This window comes from Dromiciops gliroides, chromosome 2, assembly GCF_019393635.1.
Source record: "Dromiciops gliroides isolate mDroGli1 chromosome 2, mDroGli1.pri, whole genome shotgun sequence".
In the NCBI taxonomy this organism is placed as follows: domain Eukaryota; kingdom Metazoa; phylum Chordata; class Mammalia; order Microbiotheria; family Microbiotheriidae; genus Dromiciops; species Dromiciops gliroides.
Genome location: NC_057862.1, coordinates 437,536,146 through 437,559,946, shown reverse-complemented (window position 1 = coordinate 437,559,946; position 23,801 = coordinate 437,536,146). Strand labels below are relative to the sequence as shown.

At 42.8% G+C, this 23,801-nt stretch overlaps 1 protein-coding gene across 2 annotated transcripts; it reads left to right on the top strand.

The window, feature by feature from the left end:
- The first annotated feature begins 12,857 nt into the window (after window positions 1–12,857).
- On the top strand, window positions 12,858–22,328 carry OPRL1 (opioid related nociceptin receptor 1). 2 transcript variants are annotated; one of them, XM_043988823.1, is made up of 4 exons: window positions 12,858–13,228; window positions 13,774–14,034; window positions 16,788–17,143; window positions 18,551–22,328. In XM_043988823.1, the coding sequence occupies exons 2-4, from the start codon at window positions 13,808–13,810 to the stop codon at window positions 19,072–19,074; spliced, it is 1,107 nt and encodes a 368-aa protein (XP_043844758.1). In that variant the 5' UTR covers window positions 12,858–13,228; window positions 13,774–13,807; the 3' UTR covers window positions 19,075–22,328. The 2 variants fall into 2 exon arrangements, with proteins under 2 accessions (XP_043844758.1, XP_043844759.1); XM_043988824.1 differs by lacking the exon at window positions 12,858–13,228 and having other exon boundaries at window positions 13,265–14,034.
- The last annotated feature ends 1,473 nt before the right edge of the window (window positions 22,329–23,801 follow it).

Below are 23,801 nucleotides of genomic sequence, written 5' to 3'. Positions count from 1 at the left end.
AGAGGTTCAGTGACTTGCCCAGGATCACATAGTTAGTAAAAATCTGAGGTCATATTTAAACTCAGTTCTTCCTGATTCCAGTCTCTGCTTTCTATCTATTTTATGAGACCTAGCTGAAACCATGGCATCAGAGGATGGAGGGCTTTGAGTAAAGGCTAGGTGACCACTAGTTGGAGATGTGTAGAGAAAAGGTTGACAGGGACAGGTTGTTTTAGATGGCTGCTGAGGTCCCTTCTAACTCCAATTCTACAATGTTTAACCTGGAAAAGAGAAGATTTGGGGGAGATACGATGGCAGTCTTAGGTATCTAAAGAGCAGTCATGTGGAAAATGGATTGTTTGTTCTGCTTTTCATCAGAAGATGGAAGTAGGAACAAGGGGATGGAGGCTACAGAGAGGGAAACTTTAGATCAGTGTAATGACAAACTTTCTAGTTGAGTGTTGCAGTAGATAGAGAGTACTGGACCAGAGTTAGGAAGACCTAAGTTCAAATGTTGCCTCAGATATTCTGGCAGTGTGACCCTGGGCAAGTCATGTAACCTCTGTCTGCCTCAGTTTCCTCATCTGTAAAATGGGGATAATAATAGCACATTTCTCCTAGGGTTGCTATAAGGGTCAGATGAGATAATGTTTGTAAAGTTCTTTGCAACCTTAAAGCATTCTATACATGCTAGCTATTATGCTGTTGTTGCTACTGCTGCTGCTGCAGTAGATAAAGTGCTGGGCCTGGAGTCAGGAAGACTCATCTTCCTGAATTCAAATCTGGCCTCAGTCACTTTCTAGCTGTGTGACCCTGGACAAGTCACTTCACCCTGTTTGCCTCAGTTTCCTCTTCTGTAAAATGAGCAGGAGAAGGAAATGGCAAACTACTCTATTATCTTTGCCAAGAAAACCCCAAATGGGGTCACAGTTAGCCATGACTGATTATAACTGTCCCAAAGTGAAATAGGCTCTCTATGGAAGTATTTGATTCCTCATCATTGGAAGTCCACAAACAGAGCCTGGGTGATAACTTGTAATGTATGTTCAAAAGGGGATTCCTGCTGAGGTCTAGTTTGGTCTAGATGATCTGCAAGAACCTTTTTAGCCCAGGGATTTTAATAGATCTAAAAGGGTGGATGCAGGGGGAGGAAATGGGATAAGACTTTACAAGGACCTTCTAGGGAGATTCTCAGGAAGGAGACTGGAAGCGACAGGACTCACTATTGGTACCATTATTTATTTCCAGGAGAGTTAAATTATTACCGGTAATAAAGGAAAATTCTTTTGTTTTTGGAAAATAGTGTCTAAGTCATGTGAGGTGAGTGGGGATTGAGAGTCCAGTTGTAAAGCACATGGGATATCAAGGGCTGGCAGATGGTTTTGTCAAGATCTATTCAATGATAGGCAAATCAGGATCTTCTACAACTGAGGGGGACATTAAACCAGCAGGGAAACCCTGAGGAGCCTGGGGCTGGAGATGCAAGCCTGGGGTAGGTTGGGAGACTTGGATTTAGAGGGACCAATGAAGTGAGTTAAGCTCCTAACTTAATCCTCTTCACCAGCTCAAAGAATAAAGTAGTATACACGTGTGAAATTATGTTCCAGGTGTTGCAAGAAATATTAGTATGTTTGTTCTTATTTTTTTTATTGGTTGTATTTTATTTTTTCCCAATTACATGTAAAGATTGTTTTCAACATTCTTTTTTTTTTTTTTTTTTTTTTTTTTTGCGGGGCAATGGGGGTTAAGTGACTTGCCCAGGGTCACACAGCTAGTTAAGTGTTGTTAAGGGTTAAAATTCTAGCTAGTCTGTCTAAAATATCTAATGAGTGGTCGCCAATAAATTATAAGCTTTAGCAAGAGTTAGACTTTTAAGCATTTATTAAGGAAAAGAAGAATTTGGTAAAGAGAGAGAGAAAGGCCTAGATTCCTATCTATTAAAGGGAGAGCACATTTCTAGCTCCGCTCTCCACCAGAGTCCAAAGGAAAGAGCCCGAGACTGAGCGCCAGTCTCTTCCTTCCTCCTCCCACTAGCCCGCGTCACTTCCTGACTCCTGGTCTTGCCCTCAAAGACTTTCCCTTCATGGGCAGAACTCTTCTACAGTAAGTATCCAGCAGGTGGCGTCATTCCAATCGTTACAGTCCCCCCTGTTGTTCCTCAAGAAACAAAATGTTTCCTTGACGGAACAGTAAAAACAATATAATAACTATTGCTAACTAATAATATGTGAACAACAATATAGAAAAGGAAGAGAGGAAAGTTTTGTACAGAGGGGCGATTTTTTTTTTTGTCCTCATGAACCGACGCTTTGACATTGGTCTTGCAAAGGGAGGGCCTCTGCAGAGAATACATGTTACAGATGGTGTATATTATAACAGAAAGAGAAAAAAAAACAACAAAAACAACAAATCAAAACTGTTAATTTAAAGTCTCTGAAAGTCTTTTCTCAGATGTCCTCTAGGTGTAGTCGTGGAATGGAAGTCTTTTCAGGGGTTGATGTGTGGATGCTGGTAATCAGCCAGGAAAATTTCCTACAAAATTGAGCTTAACACAACTTTAAAATAGCTTTGTCAATAATCAAATCAAACAATGAAAGTTCTCAAAAACATGTCTAAGGGAATTCAGAATCTTAGTTGTTACACATGAAACATATAATAAAACAAAAATTGAAACATTCTTTAAAATTATAATATTACTATAGTCCCCCTTTATGGAGGGTAATTGAGAAGACAATTGCTGCGATATTAATTATTAAAAATAATTTTTATCTTTGTTTCATCACTTTTTGCATCATCTGCCTAATTATCCTCATGCCATTATGAGAAATTAAAAAATCTAATATAATTGGTAACAGGTGTCAAGGCCAAATTCAACACTGTATTTATCATGACACCTGAGATAATTATGAGGGTTACCATAAAAGAACAGAGAAATGATGGGATATGAGCATTCCCACACTTGAGCAATATGTACTACCCATACAGTATGCCAGGCTTAAAATAGGTGGATGGAATATATGTCCATGCCACCGAACATATTGGAAGAAACTGAGTCAGACTTAATCAGATGCATGGGATTGAGATGTCCATGGCATCAGGCATATAGGAGGGAGCATAGAAGCCAGGTGTAGAAGTGAGATGGGTGGGATCAATACTTCCAGCCATCTGTACAATATTGTGGGGAAAAAGAGAATAAAATATTAAACCAAGAGAATCCAACCTCAACATTTGTCAAAAGCCGTTCCCTCGGCCATACCTTGACTTCATGCATGTCTCCCCTCATGTGACAGTTCAGTGTCTGCTCTTGCATGTATTCCTCTTGTGATTGGATGGCATCTTGGCCAACTGGCATCTGATAACTCAGAATAAAGGCAATTAATGTCTTAAATGATAAGTTCCCATAATCCAAGTCTCATATGGATTTAAAATTGAGAATAATAAATGATTGCAAAAAATGTGAATACATCTTGACTCAAAATATAATATATAATTATGCAACAATTTCAAATAATACCCTTTTTTTTTACTTAGTATACAATTACTTTTGTGAAAAATCAGAACATACTTAAATACAAGTTAAAGCACAACAGAATCTCAAAGAACTTTTTTTTTTTGAAAATAGAAAACTTTTACAAATGTTCCCCTCTTTTTTTTTGGGGGGGGAATATGCTTATCAAAAATAATACTTCTAGAATCAATTTACACTTGCCATGGCAACCAATTTGCCAGGGAAATGCTTTAAAGAGTTTGATCAAATAATCAGTTGAGAAAAAATAACAAAAACAAACAACTCAGAATATGGGAGCACAATACTCCTAGAATTAACATTGTATAATAAAATCAAAACCATCTTGCAATGTTTCAAAATTAGATAGACAAATGAATAGAAGAAAATACACATGGAACAATAAAAGACAATGAAATTCAAACTAAGGAAGTCTAAATGAATGTGAACTTAATATTAATAAGAGTATTATAAAATATAAACTTGATCACATGACTATAAAAAGCTTTTACAAATATTCTCCTTGTTTTAAAAACTAAATATAAAACACAATCTCAAAAGCATGAAAATCTCTATGAAAATAAACCCATACCATTAATTTCAAAATGTATATGTAATAGCATAGAAATCCTATGTAACCTCTGAACTGATATTAATACTCTGAGTGAATTCAGAACACCTTTGATTCCGGTATCTAAAATCCCCAATACTCATATCAATACCTTGCTGCTTACTTCTACATTTCTGTAAAATATATACCCTTCCATGGCAAAAGAGGCAGAGTCTTGAACTATGTTGATTGTCATTCTTATTCAGCTTAAGTTTTTCTTCTTTAACCCCTCTATATTGTCTGTCAGTCTTTCCACCATACAAATGCTTTATAAGATTACTAATTAAAGACAAAAGCAGGTTAGCAAAATTATGAACAAATCGAGCATATCTGGAATTTAAAGGGTTTTCTAAGGTTGTCTCAGAAGCACAGCCAGGCTGGGGAAGGGCTGAGCCTAAAGCTGCAAATGCAGGTAGAAAAAGTTGAGCATGCGCATCAGATCTCTGGACTTCCCAGGCAGGGGAAGCTATGGGCTTGGCCATAGGAGGAGTAGAGGGTGGGGTCTGGAGAGGAGGGGAGGGACCAGCACAATTTGAATCACACTTGATTTTGAACTCAGGCCTGGATTCCTCTTCCCCCACCTTGCCTCCAGGTGCTAGGGGATTAAAAGCTTCTAGAGGGTGGGTCATTGCCTCCAGGCATGCAAAATTAAAGCAACAATTAGTGTTAGAACTGGGAAAAGCTGCAGGAATCTCTTCAGGTTTCTCTGAAAAAGCATGGTTGGGAGAGGGAGAGATATTTCCTTGTGTGAGTAAGTTGCTGGCTCTTTTAACAAAAATAAAAAGAAAAATAGAAAATCCACAAAAACAAAGCATTAACATGATCTTATCTCCCATTTGTCTGGTTAAACAGACTAAAATCAAAAATAGGATAATTAGGGAGTTTAAAAGGTCCATTCGAAAAAATTTAAAGGAAAACACAGGCAGTACACCAGTACTTAGCAGTTAAAGGGAGAGGGAGGGGAAATTTCTTACCCAACCAGAAGATCAGAAGAAGACTGAGGGTTAGCTTTCCTCTTCGTGGTCAGCCATCTGTTAAGGGTTAAAATTCTAGCTAAACTGTCTAAAATATCTAATGAGTGGTCGCCAATAAATTATAAGCTTTAGCAAGAGTTAGACTTTTAAGCATTTATTAAGGAAAAGAAGAATTTGGTAAAGAGAGAGAGAAAGGCCTAGATTCCTATCTATTAAAGGGAGAGCACATTTCTAGCTCCGCTCTCCACCAGAGTCCAAAGGAAAGAGCCCGAGACTGAGCGCCAGTCTCTTCCTTCCTCCTCCCACTAGCCCGCGTCACTTCCTGACTCCTGGTCTTGCCCTCAAAGACCTTCCCTTCATGGGCAGAACTCTTCTACAGTAAGTATCCAGCAGGTGGTGTCATTCCAATCGTTACAGTGTCAAGTGTCTGAAGCCGGATTTGAACTCAGGTACTCCTGAATCCAGGGCCGGTGCTTTATCCACTGCGCCACCTAGCCACCCCCTCAACATTCATTTTTATAAGATTTTGAATTCCAAATTTTCCTCCTTCCCTCCAATCCCTTCCCAAGTTGTGAAGCAATCAGATATAGGTTATATATATATATATATATATATATATATATATATGTGTGTGTGTGTGTGTGTGTGTGTGTATGCTAAACACATTTTTATATTAGTCATGTTTAAAAAGAAGAATCAGAAAAAAGGGGAAAACCACAAGACAGAAAAAATAACAGCAACAAATAAAGTAAAAATAGTATACTTTGATCTGCTTTCAGACTTCATAGTTATTTTTCTGCATGTGGAGAGCATTTTCCATCATGAGTCTTTTGGAATTGCCTTGGATCATTGTATTGCCAAGAAGAGCTAAGTCTTTCACAGTTGATCATTGCTTTTACTGTGTACAATGTTCTCCTGGTTCTGCTCACTTCACTCAGCATCAGTTCATGTAAGTCTTTCCAGGTTTCTCTGAACTCCTCCTGCTCATCATTCCTTAAAGCACAATAGTATTCCATCACATTCATGTACCACAACTTGTTCAGCCATTCCCCAATTGATGGACATTCCCATAAATTCCAATTCCTTGCTACCACAAAAAGAGCTACTGTAAATATTTTTGTACATGTGGATCCTTTTTGTATGTTTGTTCTTGCTATTATCTTTGAAGTAAATATTCATTTATAAAAGCTAATTTGACTGTTAGATGAAACTGGGGTTCTGGGACTACCTAAAGTTTTGGGAACATAATAAGTAGGGGCTTCAGCTAATGATAGAGATGAGATATCCCCAAACCACTTAAAGGTACTGAAGAACCCTGGTAAAATGTAATATAATTGGCCTCTAAGCAGAGTAATCACTGCTACATATTTACCTAGTAACCAGGGACTGTCAGACCCACCAGTTTGCCACCTCTTATTCCCACCTCTCACCCCTAATTATTCTCAAATCCATATGGTGGAATAGATGTAATGACATGGATAGGATGGAGTAGTAGTAAGGTAGGAAGAGCTCACTGAGGGCCATGACTATATGTTCTATAGATCCTGTGTTGCAGGCCCTTTGCTAGAAGAAGGAAAAGGCCGTGGTCTTAGTGCTTGGATCAGGGATTCTAAACATTCTTTTTGTCATGGACCCTTTTTTGATGTTCTAGTGAAGCCCATGGATCCTTTCTCAGACTAACGTTTTTAAATACATAAAATGAATTACATATAATTATAAAGGAAATGAATTATATTGAAATATAGGAATCAAAAAATATATATAAAAAAATCCATGGTCCCCAGGTTAAGATCTTGACTAGACCAATCAGGGGGAACCTAATCTGGGGGTAACATCCAGGGGAGAGTGAAAGTTTGGGGAACTGGGAGGTATAGTTCCAGGAAAGTGCTCTATGTTAAATCAAGGGTCTTAGCATTGTAATGCATAGCTGAATTAATATTTGCAGGTTGTGTGGTCATTGTTTATCTTCCCTTGTGTAAAGCATATAAGGTATCCCAAAAGTCTTAGCGCAGACTTTTGCAACACCTTTATAGTGAAGCCTCTTTGGATGGAGGAAACTTATAGGGCCCCAGCAAGGAGTTAGTGATGGGGCTGGAGGCTTCCAGATTGGTTGTGGGTGAGGTGTGGCTTTATAAATAGCCCAGAGAACTGGAAGTTGGGTGAAGCTAATGTGTATATGTGGGGGTGGGGTGTCTAGAGAAGATCTTCTATCTTTGGGCAGAGGGTTTGAAGGAAAGGAAATATGTTCTGACTTCTCTTGGCTTAAGATGATGACCAATGATAGGAAGGGAATAGACTATACCAGTAAGTTTAATTCAGGCCAGCTTAGTTCTGTTCTGATTTAACTTTTATTTCTTAAAAAGGTCTATTGATGTCTTTTTTTTTCATCAAAATTGTTTCATGATAAACCCTCCACTCCATGGAACCCTCCCTTGGAAACAAAAAGAAAATAGTTAAGCAAAACTTGATCAACAAAGTGATGACATCTAATGACAATACAAAACATTCCATACTCAGACATCCCCATATGCCTATACCCCACACACCTAAAGGTAGGGTGTTTCATTTCATATTTTCTGGGAACCAGATTGATTAGTGCAATTCACCTGAGATCAGATACCTTTGAATGTAGTTTTCATTTACATTATTGCAGTTGTTTTGTATATTGTTTTCTTAGTTCTGCTTCTTCCCTCTCCCACAGTTCATAGGTGTTGGGCTTGGTGTAGACAACTCTGATTGGCTGTAGCCCTCCCTACTACAGCTCAGATCTCCTGAACCAGCTTCATCTTCCTCTGCTAGCAAAGATGACAGGCTTGCATGATTGGCCAAGCTGCCATACTGGCATAGTTCTAAATAGTTTTGATGAAAACTACCCCATAGTATTACTTGAGATCTGGTAAAACTAGTTCAAGAAGGAATAGCACCTCTGGTGTGAAGGCTTACCTGGGCTGCTTATCCATCCACCTGGCACTCAATTCTTACCTGAGACTCTAAGAAGCTAAACCACGTACAGCAGCAACACCCCAGCAAAACTATTTTGGCAGATGGGCTAAACCAGGTTGAGGGTAACCGATGGGCCTCTAACTCATTGATGAATTAGGGGAATATCTACCCCAAGCATGTGAATACTCCCCTGGTGGAATGGGTGCATGAGAACAATTTATTCCAATGGCCATGAAGGTAATTGAAGCAGTCATTATGAAATGCTTAGAGCTTGGTCAGACATTGAAGACATCAAGGTCATCAGTCATTCCTAATCATCTTAGTTTTTGTCCTGCCTCTGGACTTTGATGACTTTGGAAGAGAGAGTCGAGGCTGATAAATTTGTGCAACTCTGCCTCACTTAAATTCAATTCATGCATGAGTCAAGACATCACCCATGATGTCATTAGACCTCTTAGAAATGGACAAAAATCCCCAACAGCAATAGTTGTATTTTGCTTCCTTTATTACTGTTTTTCTTTATAATTTCCTTTGAGATTCTATACTTTTTGACCTGTGCCAAGTGAATTTTGTTATTATTGTGTCTTGTTTAATAAAGTAACCCCTTGGTAGTCTGATTGGTGTAGCACTCTATCTGTAAATTGATTCAGATAGTATCATTATTATTTCATGTTTGAGGTTTAACTGTAAATAATGACTATTCTCCAATTATTTCATTTTTTCTCTAATGTTTTATAATTGTATTCAGAAAAATCCTGAGTGTATCCCAGTAGGCTAACTACCAGATTTTATGCATTTTGTAGTTATTTTGCAAGAAAATTTTCTATTCTCCTTGTAGATTTTGTTAGTATTATACATAAATATTATATAGAAATGCTGATAATTTGTTGATTTATTTTGTAGCCTGATACTATACATAGTATCCTGATTTCATGAGTTCAAATCTGGCCTTAGACACTTACTGTTTGACCCCGGGCAAGCCACTTTACTCTGTTTGCTTCAGTTTTCTCATCTGTAAAATAGTTGGAGAAGGAAATGGCAAACCGCCCTAGCCTAGCATCTTTGCCAAGAAAACCCCCAAAAGGGGTCACAAAGAATTGGACATGACTGAACAACAACAACTAAAATTGAGGTAATTAAACATCTTAATTAGCCTCTTCACTGATTCTCTGGGGTTTTCTAGAGAAATAATTTGGTCTCTTCCTTCTCAATGCTTATATCTTTAATTTTCTTATCTTGTCATTATAGCTCTATCTAGCATTTACAGAACAATGTAAATAGAGAGAGGGACCCTTTGTTACTTTTTATGCATTCAGATTGGATATGGCTACTGTATTATTTGTGAATTTATTCTTTTCCTTTAAATAGATGTCCTGGAAAATGCACTTTATTTATTTACTTACTTATTATTCATCCATCCATCCATCCATCCATCCATCCATCCATCCATCCATCCATTCATTCATTCACTCATTCATTCATTTATCTATCTATTTATTCATTCATTCATTACCCACACATTTATTTATTTATTCATTTGTTTGTTTGTTTATTTATTTTACACACATTTATTGAGCACTTCCTACATGTAAAGCTTTGTGATAGGTCCTGGGAATACAATGATTAAGAAAGGATAGTCTTTACCCTGTAGAAGTTTACATTTGGGATTCCTTGGGGTGTGGGAGCCAGAGTCAGATATCTATGTCTGAACCCATATAAAGGTAGGGGGTCTGATGGGTGCAAAGGAAATGCCCAAAGTACTCTGGTAAAATTTGAGGGAGGAAAGAGCATATTCAGTGGATTGGAATAAGGTTTAGTGGAAGAGGTGGTGCCTGGGCTAAGTCTTGGCCTCATGTTTTGGAAGGAGAAAAAGGGAAAGAAGTCTGGTGGTAGATACTGGGGTTTATGTATCCACCAGTGACAGTGAAAGCTTAGGGAATATTGGAGAGCCTACACAGACTTTTAGATTGGTTTAAGAAGCAGAACAGCAGTTAAGAGATTAATTCAGTAGAGAGGGAATAGAATTTTCTCCTTTGGATTGGATTTAGTTCTAGGGGAAGGGAAGGAGGGAGTGGCTTTCTTGCACGCTCACATTTTGACTTCTTTTCTGTACCTGGAGTCAGTAGGTGGTATAAAGGTTCACACTCTGGGCCTTAGGCCTAACAAGAACATATCAGATTCCTGGACAGCAGTCTCTTCTTAGAACTGGTCCACAGGGGACATTGTCCTTGTTCCAAGGCTTTCTCCTTTCCTTATTTAAAAAAAAAATCCACTGAGTTTTATCTTTAAGCCTTGGCATGAAACACTAAACCTCTTTGACCTTTTATACCATTGAGCCTCATGGAATCCCTGGGTTAAATCATAGTTATGCTTAATCCTTGATCCCCTACCTCCCCACTCCATCCCTGGAAGTCCCATTTTTTCATTTGTTCCTTTTTAAAAAATATATCATATTCAAGTCACACTGGGCTTAATAAAGGAAAAAGAAAATGTTAGTTTAGGAACAATACATTTTAAGAAAGGGATCAGGAGTGGGTATAAAAGATTTCTACTTATCCTAAATGGGGTAGAAGCCAGGGGTGGCTTCCAAGTGAATATTCTATCTTACTCCCCTGAAGTTTCTCTGGCTATATCCACTGCCAACATAATCCTCTTCTTGGATAGAAGCATCTGGCTCCCTTGTGGTCCCCTAAAGATGATGGCATCTTTCTGGAAGTTCTCTGTAAGCTCCCCTTAAACCTATTTCAAAATCAAGCCCCACCCACTCTTGTTAAATAAACTCCTCCCTTCTTGAGATGATGGGAACTATTCAATGTGAGCTTCCTACCTTCCATCTTCTTTGCTTCTAAATATGACTTTGCAGCCATCTGCTTCCTTCTCTTCCCTATCCAGAAGAATCACTTTCCCCATTCCTCTTTACCTTATGTGATCCAATCCAATAAATATTTATGCAGCAACTACTGTACGCCAGACACTGTGCTAAGTGCTGGAGATACAATTAATAAAATAAAGTTAGTCCCTGCCCTCAAGAAACTTACAGTTGGTAGAAAGGAGACAACACGCAAAAGTAGGCAGAAAAGCCAGGATGTGGGAAAGACTGGGTACCAGGGTGTACCTAGCCTGGGGACATCTTGTTCCATGGGTTTGAAACCTGGCAGAACATACATGCAAAGTGGAATGAGTTGAGGATGCATCAATCAAGGCTTGAGTTAGTAGTATGGTGGTAAGTTTAGAAGTGATGAGCTTATCCTTATGGAACCCTGCTAACCTGTGATATTGAATTTACAGTATACTAACAACCTTATTGCTATTATTATCCCCATTTTACAAGTTGAGGAAACTGAGGCAAATAGAGGTTAAGTGACTTGCCCAGTGTCACACAAGTACTAAGTGTCTGAAAAGGGATTTGAATCCATTTTCTTCCTGACTTCAGATCCCATGCTTTATCCACTGCACCACCATCTGCCTCTTGAATAGGGATGCATACTGTAGTGACAAAATCACAGGGAATAGCATTCTAGGTAGGACATAGCTTCTGAGACGGTGAATTCTGGAAGCAGAGAAGAAAGCTGACTATGGGTTCAAGAGAGAAGAACTGTCATCAATAATCAAGCTGCAGAGAAGAGCAAGCCCAGGGAGCCCAGCTGAGCAATGTAACCTACCTGGCAGTTCATGTGAAAAAGATCCAGGGGCTTTAGTGGACTACAAACTCAATAGTGCTCAGTGGTTATGTATGGCAGCTCCAAAAGCTAATCAAGTTTGATCAGAGGCATTTCATCCACAATGAAGAAAGTGAGAGTGCACTTTACTGCGGTTAGACCCTATTTGGAGCATTAGGCTCACTTCTGGACAAAGTAGAGTTAGGGACCTTGAGACTGTGTCCCACAAGGGTCAGTTGAAGGAACTGGGAATATTTAACTTAGAGAAAACTTAAAGGAGACAGCATGACCATTTCCAATTATTTGAAGGGATGTCACAGGGAAGAGGGAATAGATGTGTCCTGTTTGGTGGCAAAGGTAGAATCAGGAGCAGTAGGTCGGGACTTTAGAGAAGCAGATTTCAGTTTCATGTATGGAGCTGTCCCAATGTGGAATGATCTGCTAAAGTAAGTAACTTGAACTTGAACTTTTCAAGTGGAGGCTAGATGACCACTTGTCTCCTCAGGGGGAAAGCATAGAATGGGATTTAGGGCTAAACCTTAGAGCTAGCTAATTCGTACTCCCTCATTTTTACAGAGAAGAAACAGGCTGGGGAAGGTGGGACGATTCACCTAGTCACACTGTGGCTGGTCAGTGGCAGAGCTGGGGTTTCACTCCTAATCCAGAGCTTTTCCTTCTATCCTATTATGTTTCTTTTCTAATGCCAAAGACACAAAAGACCCCGTGGACTCACTCAAGCTCGTTCACCTACAGAGATGCTTGTTCACACACACAAATACATTCACGGAGAATGTAAAAAGGTTACAAGGATATCCTCCCCCCCCCCTTTGGGTCACTTTCCCCTTTCTATCTGGATGCTAATTAGTGTCTGGTTGGGCAATCGTGGGAAAATAGGCGTTCATCTAGAACCTCTGTAGGGACCTGTCTGTGTTCAACTTACATCCGTGTATGTGTGTGTGTCTGTGCGCGTCTATAGGTACACTCGGTATAAACCTAGGCTCAGGCACCCCCCCCCCCCCCCAGTTCTGCCCCTCCCTCCTCCCTCTTCCCCAAACCTGCCCGAATCGCCCCTCCCCCTCCTGGACCAGTTCTCCCGTAAACCTCCTGCGCCTGCCCCCTCCCTTCCCCTTCTGCTCCTTTCCTCTCCTCCCTCCTCTCCCCTCCCCTTTTCTCCACTCCTCTCTTCCTCTCCCCTCCTTTCCTCTCTTCTTCTCTACGGGTGCAGTTGGCTAGGAGCTCTCTGAGACGTCTGCAGAGCGGCAGCGCTGGGAATTGGCCCAGCCCGGTGGAGGAAAGCGCTGGCTGCGGGCGGGGGACCCATCCCCAGCCGGGACAGTTCTTCCCCGCCCTGCCTCCTGACCCCCGCCCCCTCCTTTCCCTTATTCCTCTTGTCTGTTTGTCCTTCGTTTCTTCTCCTTTCCTAAAGCTGCCTCTCCTGCCCCCCCCCCCATTGTGGTTTTTTTTTTTTTTTTTTTTGGCTTTGACTCTTGACTTACGTTTGCCTGTCCTGGGGGAAGGGCGTTTCTGGATCTGAGCCCTCTGGGGGTTTGCTCCCAGGGTGAGAAGTTGGGGCAGCTGGGCAGCCGGGTAGCTCTGGGTGTCGCAGGATCGGGGCTTGGCCCCGGGGTGGGGGTAGCTGGGAGATGTTCGTTGTGTGTTTTGAGGCACTGGGGACAAGCAGGATCGGGGATTTCTTCCCTGTGTGTGTAGAGTTGGGGCGGGGGGGAAGGTAAGGACGAAAGGAATGCAGGGGTGGGGGGCTCAGGAGAGGCACATTCCTAGGTTAGAATCCGCCCCAATGAGCAGTTACTGTGTGTGCGTTTCTGTGTACGTGTGTCTAGTGTCTGCGTGTCTCCCCGGGTTGTAGCCAGGTATCCCTCTGTATGTATCTGTGTCCACACATGCCTGTCAGAGTGTATGTAAGCATGTCACCTCTCACTGTTGTTAGGTAGCCTGGTGAAGTGAGGAAGGGGTGTGTGTGTGTGTGTGTGTGTGTGTGTGTGTGTGTGTGTGTGTGTGTTGCGGGGAGGGCTTGGAGAGGTGGTTTGCAGGGGAAGCTCTGGCGCTAGTCACATTTCTCTCCCTCTTTCCTTGGTTTCTCAGGGCCAGCTTGGGGCAAGTGGGTGGAGAGAGCACCATGGAACCCCTCTTCCTGGCCCCATTCTGGGAGGATTTCTATGGAAATCGCCTGTTCAACAACTTCTCCCTCCCAAATGGGAGCCAATTACCTCCTCACCTGCTGCTCAATGTGAGCCAGGACACCTTTCTGCCCATCGGCCTCAAGGTCACCATTGTGGTCGTCTACCTGGCTGTGTTTATAGGGGGTCTGCTGGGGAACTGCCTTGTCATGTATGTCATCATCAGGTAGGTGGGCTCTGAGTCCTTCTTAACATGTCATAATCAGGTATGCATCTGCTCCTACTTTGAGACCTCCCAGTACCCTGCTGATCTGGACAACTGCTATGGCACTGGAGCTGGCATTGCCAGTTTCCTGCAGCTCTTGGTAGCAATTAAAGGTGATGAAGAGTAGGGCTCTTTATAGGGACCAATATATTTCCTTGGTATAATCTGCCCTATTGATGCCCTAGGGGGAAGCTGTGGCCCAAGTCTCTGGAATGCCTCAGGAATGGAATGAGAAAGGAGGTATGGGTTTGAGGTCCTCTGAGAAAACTGGCCACTGGGACCCCTGAGGGGACAGGACACTGTGGGCCTCGCTGGAAGACATGCCTGTGGGCTTTAGGCTTCAGCAAGTCCTGGTCCACTTGAGGCCTGCCTAGTTAGAGGGATCAGTGTTTTTGTGGAGAGGGAGGGGGATTGTCTGACCCTAGTGTCAGGAATTTAGGGCCAGCCATCTCCCAGTGGAAATGGATGGTGCCCTCTCCTAAGGCCAGACCTTGGAGCTCAGTTTTGGGGGAGGGGTGCTAGGGCTTGGGCATGGATATTTCTCCTCACTTCCCCCCCCCAAAAAAAAAACCCCTCCTCTGTTGTACATTCCTCCTCTGCCTGATCTCTAGTTTTTCATCAAGACAGTTTAATTCAACACAGATTTATTCAGCCCACCTATGTGCCCTCACCTGTGTTTGCCATTGTAGATGAGATAAGAAGGTATATATATCCATGGAAGTAAGTCTGACTAGGAGGACAACATGAATACATAGGAAACAGGGCCACAGTGTGTATTGCTTAGTGAACTGTGGTTTGAATTATGCCTTAAAGGATAGATAGAATACGGTAGAAATAGAAAAGATAGAGGAAAGGTAATTGTTTTATGTGAGGAGAACATGAGCAAAGGTGTGTAGGCAGGACTGATCTTGATATTAAGCTGACAGTGAGGAGATTGGATTGATTAAAAGGACAGAGGGCATAGAAAATCTGCGAGTTGGAATTATTGGCTTGCCTTCTTTGAGAAGGCATCTTTGAACCTTTGGTGCAGTGTCATAGGTGCAAAAAAAAGTTATGTATCAAAGAGTTCTGAGCCTATAGAGTCAGACCTGAGTTCAAATCGTATCTCCAATACTAGTTATATTACCTTGGGCAGGGGATTTACCCTTACTTAGCTATAGGTTAGTAAGTAATATAAAAATATAAGTAACTAATATATAAAATGTGGATAACAGTAGTTGGTGGGGAAAGTATCCTAATTCTAAAAGTACTATAGAAATGAGAGTTGTGATGACTGATGACAATGATGAGCAGTGTGGTAGACACACAGACTCACTCTAGTCTCTAACTTGTGGTTAGATCAACTACATGATCTCTGAAATCTCTTTCAATGCTGAGTCTAGTCTAGGTTGATTATCAGAGTATAAATAGTTTTAGAGCTAGAAGGGTCATATATCATCAAGTCCAACCTCATTTTACAGAAAGGGAAACTGAAGCCCAAGAGGCAAAGTGACTTGCCTAAGGTCACAGAGGTAATAAGTTGTAGAGCTGGAATTTGAACCCATGGCCTCTGACTCCAAAGCCAGTGCTCCTTCTGCTATGCTTCGCAACCACCAGACGTGGACCCCACCTGTCCTAGATGTCCTTCACTGATGACATCATTTGGACAGGCCAGCCTGGAGTCCTCCTGGGAAAGGGAGCCACAGTGAAGCATTTTAGAGACTAAGGCTGCTATTTTTATCTTTTTCATCCTCTCTCAGTGTTGGGATGGAAAAAAACCCCAAACCTACATCCTGGATTTAAATAGACAGGAAAGGTGAAAAGCTCTCCAGAGACATCAATGCACAAGGATTGAGAGGGCCAGGAAAGCATCCTGTTCTGGGTCCCATGCTCAGTTAACATGACAACCTGCTCAAGACAGTAAAGCTAAAATAGCAAAGGACACATAATTAATATTCCTCACCATCCGCCGCCTCATCCCCACCACTATTACTACTGTAATTATCTCTGCCATCACCATCACCATGGCTACCATCTTCACTGCCATCTCCATCTCACCAATACTATCACCACCATTCCTGCTGCTGTCACCATGACTACCACCATCACCATAGCTGCCATTCCTACCTCTGCCATCACCTCCACTGTCACCACTGTATTGCCATCTCTGACACTTTCATCCATCACAGTCATTATCTCTATTACTTTCATTGCCTGAATTATCACCTGTACCACCATCATCATTATCATCATCTCTGTTGTCAACATCACCAATGTTGCCATCACTAAGTCTGGGCCAAGATGGAAAAGCCTTATGCCAATCATCCAAGTGACCTTGGAAACTTAAGTCTCTGGAAACCACAGCATTATCATTAGAGTCTAGAAGGGGTATCAAGCAATGGGGATAATTAGTCATCTACTCAGTTTTCAAATATCACATACATGTGTAGTATTTTTCACTTTGGAGTAAAGACTATGATGGGAAAGCTTAGGTCTTTGTACCCTTGAACTGGCTGGATCCCTTCTCTGGGGGCACATTGAGTAATTGACCCCTCAGGTAATTGAGTATTTGACCCCTCAGGTAATTGAGTAATTGACCCCTCAGGTTACTGTTCTCTGCCCTCCTTCACCTACCGCTTCCCCTTGTGGTCTCTAAGGGAATCTGAAAAGTCTGATGGTCATTATCATGAACTTAAAAATTTTCCCTATTTCTCTCTCCTCTACACCCACCATAGACACACAAAGATGAAGACAGCAACAAATATTTACATCTTTAACTTGGCACTGGCAGATGCTCTGGTCCTGTTGACTCTGCCCTTTCAGGGCACTGATGTCTTCCTGGGATACTGGCCATTTGGAAATGCACTGTGCAAGACGGTCATTGCCATAGACTACTACAACATGTTCACTAGCACCTTCACTCTGACTGCCATGAGTGTGGACCGCTACATTGCTATCTGCCATCCAGTCCGGGCCTTGGACATCCGCACACCCAACAAGGCCAAGGCTGTCAATGTTGGCATCTGGGCCCTGGCTTCTCTCATTGGTGTTCCTGTCACAGTCATGGGCTCAGCCCAGATGGATGATGACGGTCAGTGCATGCATGTGTATGAAGTGATGGTTGTAGTGGTGGTGGGCAAGTGAGGGCAAACTCATCATTCCTCTGGGGAAGGGTGCCCACACCTATCATCTCTCTGGGGATGACAGACCCATGCAGAGCTGTTATCCCACTGGGAAAGGAGACCAGACCTATCATGCCTCAAGAGCAGGGGTTCTTAACCTTCTTTTGTATCATGGATATATTGGTAGCCTGGTAAAACCTATAAACTCTTTCTTAGAATAATGTGTTTTTTTTTTTTTTTGGTGAGGCTAGTGTCAAGTGTCTGAAGCCAGATTTGAACTTGGGTCCTCCTGACTCCAGGGTCAGTGCTCTATCCACTGCTCTACTTAGCTGCCCCAGAATAATGCTTTAAAAAAAAATCATAACTGAAGGAAATACTAAATTTCAGTTAGAGGTTAGTAAAAATAAAGACGTATTTCTTTCTCTTCCAATTACAATGGACCCCTTGAAATCTTTCTACAGACTTCTTTGTGGTGGACTCGAGGGTTAAGAATCTCTGCTTTAGGGGCAGCTAGGTGGTGTAGTGGATAGAACATCAGCTCTGGAGTCAGGAGGACCTGAGTTCAAATTCGGCCTCAGACACTTAACACTTACTAGTTGTGTGACTCTGGGCAAGTCACTTAACCCCAATTGCCTCACCAAAAAAACTTAAAAAAAGAGAAAGAAACAGAAGAATCTCTGCTTTAGAGGAAATTGATCATACCCATCCAGATGCATTGTCCCACTGTAGGAGGAAGTGTGGGACCATGGAAACAGTGCTCAATTTGTAGTCAGAGGACTTGGGCTTGAATCTTACCCCAACTACTTACTGTGATCATGATATAATGAGTGGGGCATTGGACTTGTAGTCAGAAAGGGTTCAAATCCTGCCTCAGACACTACTTCTATGAGATTGGGAAGATGAATTAACCTTTCTGTGCCTCAGTTTTCTTGTCTGCAAAATGGAGGGCTTTCTAGTCAGTGGCTCCTAGGATCCCTCCCAGCTTGAAATCTATGATCCCATAAGTCATTTAAGCTCTCTGGGTCTCAGTTTTGTCACCTGTTAAATGAAGGCGTTGGACCAGATGACTTCTAAGGTCACTTCCAACTATATGATCCTATGCCATGGGGGAAGCCAGACCCAAATAGATCCTTCATTCTTCTGTGGGAAAGTGACCAGACCCAATGCAACTTTGAGAGAGGGCAGACACAGCCTTTACATTCCCTTGTAGGGGTGGGGCTCCAGATGGGACCTAGCCTGAGAGTGGGGAGAATTGGAGATCCAGGGCAGGTCTAGTGACCCAGCTCCAGCTGGGAACCTCCCCTGTGGGATGGGCCCAGTGCCCAAGGAAGCTGTGGCCAAGTTGGTCCCCATGCTTGTTTTCTTTCTCTTGACAGAGATCGAGTGCCTGGTGGAGATCCCCGCCCCTGAGGATTACTGGGGCCCTGTGTTTGGGGTCTGCGTGTTCCTCTTCTCTTTTGTGATCCCTGTCCTCATTATCTCAGCCTGTTACAGCCTCATGATCCGCAGGCTCCGCAGTGTCCGGGTACTCTCCGGCTCAAGGGAGAAGGACCGTAACCTGCGGCGTATCACTCGGCTCGTCTTGGTGGTAGTAGCTGTATTTGTGGGGTGCTGGACCCCTGTCCAGGTGTTTGTGCTGGCTCAGGGTCTGGGAGTCCAGCTAGCCAGTGAAGCTGCGGTGGCTGCTTTGCACTTCTGCATTGTCCTGGGCTATGCCAACAGTGGCCTGAATCCCATCCTCTATGCTTTCCTGGACGAGAACTTCAAGGCCTGCTTTCGTAAGTTCTGCTGTGCATCCTCTCTACGCCGGGAGCTGCAGGTGTCCGACCGTGTGCGGAGCATTGCCAAGGATGTGGCATTTGCCTGCAAGACTTCAGAAACTGCACCCAGGCCGGCATGACTAGGCGTGGAACTCCCCATGATGCCCACCAGCCCCCAAAGTCCATCCACGCCCAACACAGAGCTCACGCAGGTAACAGCTCTGTAGCAGGGCTCTTTTCAGACTTCGTGTTGGGCAAAACCTATGGCTGTGGGGCTGGATACCATCCAGATGGCTTTGTGACTGTGACCCCAAGAGGCGGTGGCCTCTGAGCAGTTCTGCCGGGGGAATGCTGAAAACCCCGGGGAGGAAGTCCCTGTGGAAACAGACTCAAAATAAGGGCTGTTTCTGTGATTGGTCACAGCAGGACCAAAAATATGCCTTCCTGGTATGGTGATCGAAGAGCAATGGGGAGGATATTGCCTTTGCAGGGCGTCTGGCCCTCAGGCTTAACTCTACTTATGAAAACTCTCTCACAAACACTTACACACATGTAGATAGAGACCCACCAAGACATTCACACAGTCACAGAGACTTTGAGACCTACAATAGCAAACACAAAGACCTGTGGAGTCACACACAGACACCCATCCAAGCACACTCATGGGGATGCATAGACACGAGCACACAGACACATGGATAGCCATGATCTTACAGACATCCTTGTGAAGGACCTGGTTATTGACTTTTTACCTTTCTGGGGCTGGAGAGAAAAACTTGATGTTGGGATAGAAAAGTGCTCAAAATGGTGGTGGGTGTCATCCCACCTGCTGTCTTTGATGCTGTTCCCTGGGCCTAGCAGCCACAGGATGCCCGATTCTGCATCCATAGACTGGGCTTATTTCTCACCTTTACCAATGCTGCCTCCCATGTAAATCAAGAGCAGCTGAATTTGATGTTCTGTAAGGTTCTTTCTGATTCTGACATTCTACTACTCTGTGTTCTCCTCCTTTGTCTCCTTTGGGATCTTGGTTGTGAGGATGTGAGGGGGAAAACTGGATGGAAGGGCTGAAGCCTAATTAATGAGGTGGCAGAGTAGACTTGGTGAATTATCACTAGGGTGTGCCAAAACCGAGCTAGCTCTGGGAGAATTCTAGCTGGCCTTTGGGTTGGCACTTGGGAGCTGTTGGCAATTGCTCCCTTTGGCCCTGACTTCTAGTCCTCCTCTGTGCCCAGGGCTGGGTCAGCCATGAAAGGAAGGAGTGCCTCGCTATTGCCCTGATTCCATGTTATAAGACTTTCCTGGAATGCACAGCAGTCAGCAGGGTAGGAGAACCCAAGAGCCTGAATGCACCTGGGAGCCTTGAACATGCTTTCTAGGTACATATCCATTTCTCTCAGCCCAAGAACTGATGGTATTTCTTTGTGTTTGCTGGTGCTTTGTTATAGCTACACCTTTGCAAACATTTTTAGTGCATGGGGAAAGAGAGCCCATGCTTCTGATTTCTGGGCCCCTTTTCATTCACAGGGTGTGCCCCTCACCCATTACACACTAAAGACTTCTATGACTGATCTGTGGCTTACCACAGTGTCCAGGCCCACCAGTAATGTTGTCCATTATTACTGGCAAGGCATAGAAGGGCTTTTATAATATTTTTAAGCTTGGGTCATAAATGCTTAGTGTTCTTTCCTCAGCAATGCAAGGGGGAAAATGGTGATGATTTACTCCAAAAGAAGAGAAATTTATCCAGTGCACTGATGACCCTGCACCAAAGTGCTTTGGCACATGCCAGATGATTGACTGACTTGAGCTGGATGGGACCTCAGAAACCATCTAGTTCAACCCCCTTATTTTACAAATGAAGAAACTGAGGAACAGGGAGATGAAGGGACCTCTAGAGGTATGGCTGTACTGCTAAATTCCTGCAAAGAATGAAGAATCCTGTTCTTTCTGGACCATCCTGGATACCTCCAGGAAGACACCAAATGCTTTAATATTAGTTAGCTGCAACTCTCTACACACCCTGAAGTGCTCCCCGCGGCTTCAGTGTTTTTCTTGTTCTTGAATCTGTAGGCAGAAACAAAGCCAGTGCCTACTGTCTCGCTGTTCTCTGATTAAGACCACCGTCCGAGGATTTCTCTCTGAATGTGATGGGTGAAGAATAGACCTCTTTTAGGTCTGAGTTGGATTTTGAAATATGTCAGGTTGATGCTGGCCATCGGGAGCCACAGCCTTACCTATATCTCTGTGATAGGAAAGAGAAGGACTGGGAAGGAACAGAACCACTTGTGCAATGTGATGATGTTTTCCTCTCATTTTCTGCTGATTAATGTCTATCTCTTCAGCTTTATGATTCTCTATGGTTGTCTCTGGGGGCCAATTTCTGGGGCTCCCGATGACTAGAATGTGTTAGAAATGGAGCAAAATAAGAAAATAAGTTGATGATGCTGTGCCATTGGGAAGGGGGTGGGTGTGGTGAGGGCCTGTTGGAGCCAGAGCTACAGAGATGGTCCTAGGAGCTTCATAAGATCGCTGTGGAGCCAACTGCATCCTCATCGGTTGACGTGGTGCGCCAATAAAATTCAGGCTGGGCTTTCCATAATCCTTAATGTGAATCCACAGTTGGTGAAGCTGCCAACACTTTTCCCACTGTAGCTGAACTATTGGATTAATGACAGTTTATTTCATTCCCATCATCTGTCCCACTCTACAAAAGCTGCAAGCCTCTGTTCCAGCGTGTGTATTTAGGAAACAAAAACCTCCAGATAATCAACTGAAAAAAAATAGTGATAGCCCCAGCCCTTCTTGGTGAGGAGATGCCCTGTGTCACATGGGGGGATTTAACCAAAGGAACAATAACTTAGGAAATGATCGGCCACCTCCTAACATGGCAGTAGCTTCATGGTAATAAGAATAAGAGCTCCCATTTCTGTTGAGCTTTAAGATTTACAAAGCACTTTCCTCATGACAAAGATTGTGAGCTTATGTAGTAGTATTATCCCCATTTTACAGGTGAGGAAACCAAAACTAAGGGAAGCGAAATGATTTACATGCTGTGACACTACTAAGTGGTAGAACCAGAATTTGAACCTAGGACTTCTAACTCTAAAGACTAATGCCTTCCTCTTCCTTCCTTCCATCCCCCCTTCTACCCTTCCCTCCATCCTTCCCTACTTCCCCTTCTTCTTTTCCTCCTTTCTTTCCTTCTTCCTTCTCTTCCTGCTTTCCTTTCCCCAGCATAGCATAGTGTATTAGATGCTAGTCTTGAAGTCACTCAGTCAATAAATGTTTATTAAGTGCCTACTATGTGCCAGACACTGTGCTAAGTGCTGGGGATACAAAAAAGAGGCCAAAAAGACAGCCCTTGCCCTCAAAGAGCTAGAAGTGTAATGGTTCAAGAAGAACTGAATTCAAATCCCATCTCAGATACTAGTTGAAAGACAGAACTTTTCTGTGCCTCAGTTTTCTCATCTGCAAAATGGTAGAGTTTGAACTAGATGGCCTCTAAGGTCCCTTCAGCTCTGAATCTATGATCCTATGATTTAGCTGACATATCATAGGCATCTGACAGTATCTGTGACATTCCACAACAATATTCCCTCCCTTCTCTAATGAAAGGAAGGAAGTAAATAGCCTCATTATTTCTTCTATGGAGCCAATCATGGTCATTATAAATATACAGCATTCCTTATTGGTACATTATTGTTTCCTCTTATGTTATCATTGAGTACATTTTCTGGTTCTGCTTGCTTTATTGTGCATTAATTCATAAAAGTCTTGGCATGTTTCTCTGAATTCTTCAAATTTGTTGTTTCTTATGGAATAATGGTATTCCTTTATATTCATTTGCCAAAATCTGTTTATCTATTCTCCAAGCAATGGGCACTGTGTAGGTCTTTGCTACCCCCAAAGTATCGCTGTAATATTTTGGTATATATTTGGGACCTTTCTTTTTGTCCTTCACCTCCTCGGGTTATATACCTAGCTGTGGTATCTCTGGGTCAAAGGGTATAGAGAGTGTTCTTTCCAGTGTACTGCAATGCCTCAACACAGCAGTAAAGCTTTTGTTGTGTTCATGGTGGGAACAGAATGGAAAACCCAGGAGCTGTGAGAAAGGATCCTGCATGTGACAAACATAATTATCTGTGTAATTGACAATATTATGCATGTAATAAACATGTAACAAGCAATGTGTACCTTCTTGCTGCCTTTTTTTTTGGTGAGGCAATTGGGGTTAAGTGACTTGCTCAGGGTCACATAGCTAGTAAGTGTCAAGTGTCTGAGCCCAGATTTGAACTTAGGTCCTCCTGACTCCAGGACTGGTGCTCTATCCACTGCATCACCTAGTTGCCTCACTTGCCACCTTTTGATCAGTATTCTCATTATTAGAAACAATGAAGGCTGATTGTAGCCAGAGCTACAGAGATGGTCCTGGGAGTTTCATGAGACCACTATGACACCAATAGTATCCTCATCAGTTGGTGTGGTGCTCCAGTAAAATTCAGTCTGGGTCTTCCATACCCTTAAATGTGAATCCATAGTTGCTAAAGTTGCTTTAGGGTATGTCTCCTTATAGCCTTCCTGTTAAGGCTAGCTTTGTGGGAAGGGGCTGCCCTGAGTCGTCGTTCTGGCCCTGGGGTTCCCTGAGGACATGGATGTCCTTTGGTTAACTGGAAAACAGGTTGCTTGCCAGTTCTTGGTTGATTTCCCCATCTCCTTTGATCATAGCTCGTTTTTTTGAGGTGGAATAGGAGGAAGCTGTAGAATTCAGATGTGTCAGTAACCAGACTTAGATTGATGTCTCTTACAGCCTAACTCTAGGCCTTACCATTCCATCTCAAGAGTTTAGGCCAGTCAGTCAGTCAGT

Excerpts from the sequence above, each read along its gene's own strand:
- OPRL1 (XM_043988823.1), top strand. The coding sequence starts at position 13,808 with ATGGAACCCCTCTTCCTGGCCCCATTCTGGGAGGATTTCTATGGAAAT. Across the intron at positions 14,035-16,787 it reads GTCATGTATGTCATCATCAG|ACACACAAAGATGAAGACAG; the intron begins GTAGGTGGGCTC and ends CACCCACCATAG. Across the intron at positions 17,144-18,550 it reads AGCCCAGATGGATGATGACG|AGATCGAGTGCCTGGTGGAG; the intron begins GTCAGTGCATGC and ends TTCTCTTGACAG.